The sequence below is a fragment of the Gavialis gangeticus genome, unplaced genomic scaffold, assembly GCF_001723915.1.
Source record: "Gavialis gangeticus isolate Ggan-Ray unplaced genomic scaffold, GavGan_comp1, whole genome shotgun sequence".
Taxonomy (NCBI): domain Eukaryota; kingdom Metazoa; phylum Chordata; order Crocodylia; family Gavialidae; genus Gavialis; species Gavialis gangeticus.
In genome coordinates, this window is record NW_017729032.1 from 237,967,776 (window position 1) to 237,973,055 (window position 5,280).

General features: G+C 43.7%; 1 protein-coding gene across 4 annotated transcripts in view; it reads right to left on the minus strand.

Annotated features, from left to right (window-relative positions):
* Nucleotides 1-5,280, minus strand: part of ROBO1 (roundabout guidance receptor 1) — a 1,310,595-nt gene that overhangs the window by 597,890 nt on the left and 707,425 nt on the right. For all 4 annotated transcript variants that reach the window (XM_019525389.1, XM_019525386.1, XM_019525387.1 and 1 more), the window contains exon 3: nt 4,790-4,873. In XM_019525389.1, the coding sequence (XP_019380934.1) occupies nt 4,790-4,873 (84 nt within the window). The remainder of the gene's footprint in view (nt 1-4,789; nt 4,874-5,280) is intronic.

Consider the following 5,280-nt stretch of genomic DNA (forward strand, 5'->3'; position numbering starts at 1 on the left):
ATATAAAAGTTATGTTTACACTATACTGTAGTCTATTAAGTGTGCAATAGCATTATGTCTAAAAAAACAATGTACATACCTTAATTAAAAAATACTTTATTGCTAAAAAATGCTAACCATCATCTGAGCCTTCAGCGAGTCGTAATCTTTTTGCTGGTGGAGGGTCTTGCCTCAATTTGTAAAAAACGCAGTATCTGCGAAGCGCAATAAAACGAAGCGCAATAAAACGAGGTATGGCTGTACTCCCTCTGGTGAGGTGGGGGTTGTGGAATTGAATCTCCTCAGTCAGAAGTAGGATATGAACCTGGATCCTCCTACTCCTTGAATGGGTGCATTTACTACTAGACTATAAAAAAGGAAGCTACCACCACTACCTCTTCCTGAAAGCTTTTTTTAAACAAGAAAGTGGCATTCAACTACATTTTGTGAAAAGCCTGGTCAGATGAGTATGTGTTAGCTGGGCTAATCCCTATCTGATTTAGGCATGACCTAGGAACCAATATACTGAGTTTGGGGCAGTTCCAGGGACTGGGCAGGATTCAGGTGCCAGGATAACTTTAAAATAAAAAAATGTTGGGTGCCTATAGATCGGAATCACTGCCAGGGCAAAGTGACAAAGTGGCAAGCAAGGGGAGTTTTTGATGACTGGAATTTTGAATTGAGACACCTAATGCTCTCTGAGGTCCCTAGAGGTTTTTTTTAACTGGTTATTAATCCATCGTCATCTGTGCCTCAGTGCACTTCCCCAGTAGCACAGGATGTTTCAAGGATGAATATCATAAAACATGTTGCATTAAGGAATATTGCAGAAATGGGGCCATATAAATATTTAGATTATTAGTCCAATGATAATCCTCTACAAAATCATTTCCTGCAAGCCTATGACTTGATGGCACTGATAGGTAAGAGGTAAAATAATAATAAAAAAGACACACTAATGAGGTGCTTCTACATGTGAAATTAACATGATGTAATAAACTCTGGTGCATATTGTACTGGAGTTTATTGCTTCTGAGCATCACATTTACATTACACCTGGGACCTCAACATGTTGAGATGGGTTGGAGCATCCCTGACTGGCTGGGGACCTGGTGGGTCAATCTGCTGGTCATGGGCTGCTCTGACCCTCATTGTGCTGTGGAGGGGCTGGCTGGGGCATGTGTGCGCTCCAGTGCAGGGCTAGCCAGCAAGCACCCCCCGCACTGAAGCACCCTTATGCCCCAGCCAGCCGGTTAGCGTCTACATGTGCATTGCTGCAGAGTAACACATTTTGCCAAGTGCTAGTATTTACAAATACTATCCTGTGGTAAAGTTAAATAATTTAATCCATCTTAATAGGACTACAGGTGTAGACAGTGGTATTTTACTACAGAAATAATTAGGCAGCTCCACAGTAAATGTCTTGTGCAGATGTGCCCAGTGCGATGCAATAAATTCTAGTACAGTTTGTGCTGGAGTTTATTGCTTCTGCAATAGACCCCAGCATTTACAAGTGCACCTGGGACCACAGCACATTGAACTGGGGCTGCACAGCCCTGGCTGGCAGGGGACCCAGGGGGTCAGTCTGCTAGTATGGAGCTGCTCTGTGTGGCAGAAGGCCGCCTCTGTTTCTCCTCAAAAACTCTGCTCTGTGACAATTTGGTTAGGATGGGCCCAGCAGAGGATACACACTTTACCCTATCTCTTTAGGTAACCTGAGCTGGATACATTCCTGAGGGAAGGGGAAACCTGCTCCCTCTGCCTACGTGACTGGCATCACATACCTGGGTGAGGGGCTTGGACACTCTGGTGGGCTAGAGACTGCCAGTCTGCCCAGCAACCAGTGATGCATTTCAAATTGGTTGGCTGACAGCCAACAGGGGCTGGCTTCCATTGGACCAGGTAAATGAGGTCATAAAGGCTATATAATTTAAGGACTGCTCAGGAGGAAGGGGCAGCAGCCATGAGGAAAACTCAGAGAGATAGAGGAGCTGGACCATCTGAAACATGCTCTCTCTCTCAAAACTCATGATCAAGGAACTTCCTGCCTCCAGAGGGAATCTCCACCTGCCTCTGGATGATACTCGTGAGTAAGCTACCTGAGATCTAACTAGATATATAGCTTGCAGTAACTCAGATGCATGATAAAAAGCTACCCCAGCTACCCTGTTTGCTCTATGGGATTTCTCTGATACTACTCAACTCTGTGGCCTATTCCAACCCTACTCCTTGTAACCAATAAAATTCTCTTTTGTGTACCTAGCATGGGAGACTTATTGGGAGTGGGTCTAGATTATGCCTTGGGGTTCCCTTGGTTTGGCTGAGTAAGGGAGAACACTACTTGTGCTTCTGACTGAGGGAGGCACCCCAAGTTCTTGAAGTACCCTCAAGGGCTACTAGATCTGTGTTTCTCAGGGGGTGCAGAGTCAGAATCAAGCCCGTCCCTGGGTGGTTGCAGCTCTACCCTCAGGCTAGTGGGTGTGCTCCAGGAAGGGGGTTGGCCAGAAGTGAGGTGCCCCCAGAAAGGCACTCGGAGCCTGGAAGGTGGTTGGGCGCAGTGAGGTGGGTGGCTCAATGCAGGAGCACCCCCTAATGGCCCACCACACTCAGCCCAGCTCGATATGGTGTGGAGGGACTGGCTGGAGCATGAGGGTACTACTACAGTGCAGGGCTAGCCAGCAGACAGCCCCTGCACTGTAGCACTCTCATGCCCCAGCCAGCACTGGCCAATGTCTTGACATATACTGCCAGGGGTAAATAAAATAACTCTGCTGTAGGATAGTACTTGTGTTGGACAGTACTAACCTATGGCAGAGTTAATTAGTTTACTCCAGCCTAATAGAACTGCACATGGAGAGGGTGGTGCTTTACTGTGGTGCTAATAAGGCAACTCCACTGTGTCTTGTGTAGATGCCTCCCTGGTTAACAATAATTTTGATAGTATTTGATTGCTATCATCTTGGATTATGTTTACACCAAGAATTAGAATCAACCATAAGGCCACCCTTTAGCCATCTGCACCAAAGTCACCTGGCCCCCAGATGGTACCCTGGCAGTGGTGTAGCCCAACTCTGGAAGCTCTTCTGGGTTTGGGGATTGTCTTGAGTTCCACTGACTTCCTAGCCTATAGGATATTTGGAATTTGAGTACTGCAGGCCCTGACCACAGCAAGTCCACCACCAGCAGTCCAACATTTCAATTTTCCTTTCTCCACACTCTACTTTCTCTACCTCCCAGGAGTAAAGACAAGTAGAATGACTCTTAGAAGGGTTGTGCTTCCCATGGTAAAAGGGAACTTGAAATGCATCTTAGCATCATGCTCAAAGCTATAAGCACAGTGCAGCATGGTTGGTGTAAGCTACAAGGTGCAGCACAGATGTAGGAAAAAGAGCTCATATGGCTCAGGCTGACATTATGGTCAATTCAAATATCAGTTTAGATTTACCCTTAGCATTTAACACTTACATCTAAACATTTCTGTAAGATAAGTATTGTTTCCCTTCTTTTGCAGATGGGAAAAATTAAGGAACAAAGTTAAAAGACTAGCCCCTGGACTCACTGGTAGAGCCAGAAACAGAAACAGTTCTGTAATTAAATCATTCAACAGCACTATTTTTCTGAAGAAACATCTTATTTGCATTCAGTTTAAAGTTTTCTCTAAACTGCCTTAATTCAGTACACCTGAACAGTTTATACTGCTTGGGTCAATGGAATTAAAAGATCTGAGTTTTCAGAGAAGAATTTTCCAAAGCAAAATGATTTGGCAGAAGTGTCTCTTAGTAGGAATATTTGCAACATTGTCCATAAAAACTCACTTCTACTTCTGTGAATTGTGGGATAACAGTAATGCACACTTACCTTTACTTATCTTGCTGTATGGAAATCATACAGTGTGCGTAAGGCTTTTCAGTATTAACCCATCCTTAAACTCATTTTGTGATGCAGAACTCACTCTCCCTCATCTCTGCTTTCAGATCCCTGCCCTCCTGCCTGCATGTCACTCCCAGCAGAAATAAAAACAGTGAACATGTGCCTGTTTTTCACAGTTTTCATTAATCATGAAGGAATAGATACTGTCATTCTTCCCGACACAGTGTTCCAAGACCAAATCAAGTGAACCAGATTCAGGGCTACTTTGGATTCAGAACCACTGCTACTGGTCTGAAGATTTGACCCAACACAATTACCTCTGGAGTAAGGCACCATTCAGAGTGAATAAGTGTGGTTGAACGGGGTGTCTCAGTGATCTCAGAGAGATGCATCTGTCCTATAAACAGTCTTCTTTAAGGCAGGCGAAACAAGTCAGAGATTTTTCATCTTATTTTCTTTCTGTTAATAACCAATACCAACTACACAAAAGGAGAAAGAGCTACCTTTAGTCATGAGAGAAAAGACTTTGAGATTTTTTTCTTTTTCTTATTGCAGGTTATGCCATAGTATGTGTACAATTTGGAAGCTATTACTGTACTACTAGGCTACTGTAATATGGTACTGTACTACTAGTACTGAACTACTAGTACTACTGTACTATTATTGTTTCAATAATATAATCATTTACAAGTACTGTATAAACATTTTGATGCTTTGGAAAAATAGAAGTAGAGGCAGTCATCTTGTGAATTTCAGCAGGCTAGTTGTTTCCAAACAAAATTTCCAGACTGTGACAAGAACATTAAAAGTTCTATTACGATGATGAGGATAGCCAGGTAGCAGAGATGGTTAAAGAATCGTGTACAGGTGGCAATGACAGATGTTGGTAGAAGGTGAGAGCAATATGCAAGTATGAATATTTTGGAAAGATGCACTCTACCTGTGTAGCCCAGCGAATTGTCATCATTATCAGAGGTGGGAAGTGGTGTCCCGCTGTCGTTCCCCCTCTCTAGGTCATCAGAGTCTGTCGGAAACAACACCAGAGCTGCTGATGGGGTCACAGTAGTAACAGTAGTTGCCATTTCGATCAAAACATGCCCAGACACAAGTAAATCCACATATGACAGAAAGACACACAGTGACAGCACACAGCATGCTTCATCCTTCCACAGCCTGGGTTGTGATAACCACTGTAACAGCTTCAGTAACATTGCTTATAGTTCCTAAATTCCCTATCTGTTTTGTGTCTTTATTCCCCTACTTCAATTCTTTTACTGCACCTTTACTCTTACTTCACAGCTTGTGAAGTGCTCTGTCTACACTCTGCGAACAGCCAGCACAGACTGTGGTGAGCATATGGAGAAGAGAAGGCAGGGTAGTTGAATGCTAGCATTGCTAATTTTCTACCTTATTGTTAATCAAAGCTATTGA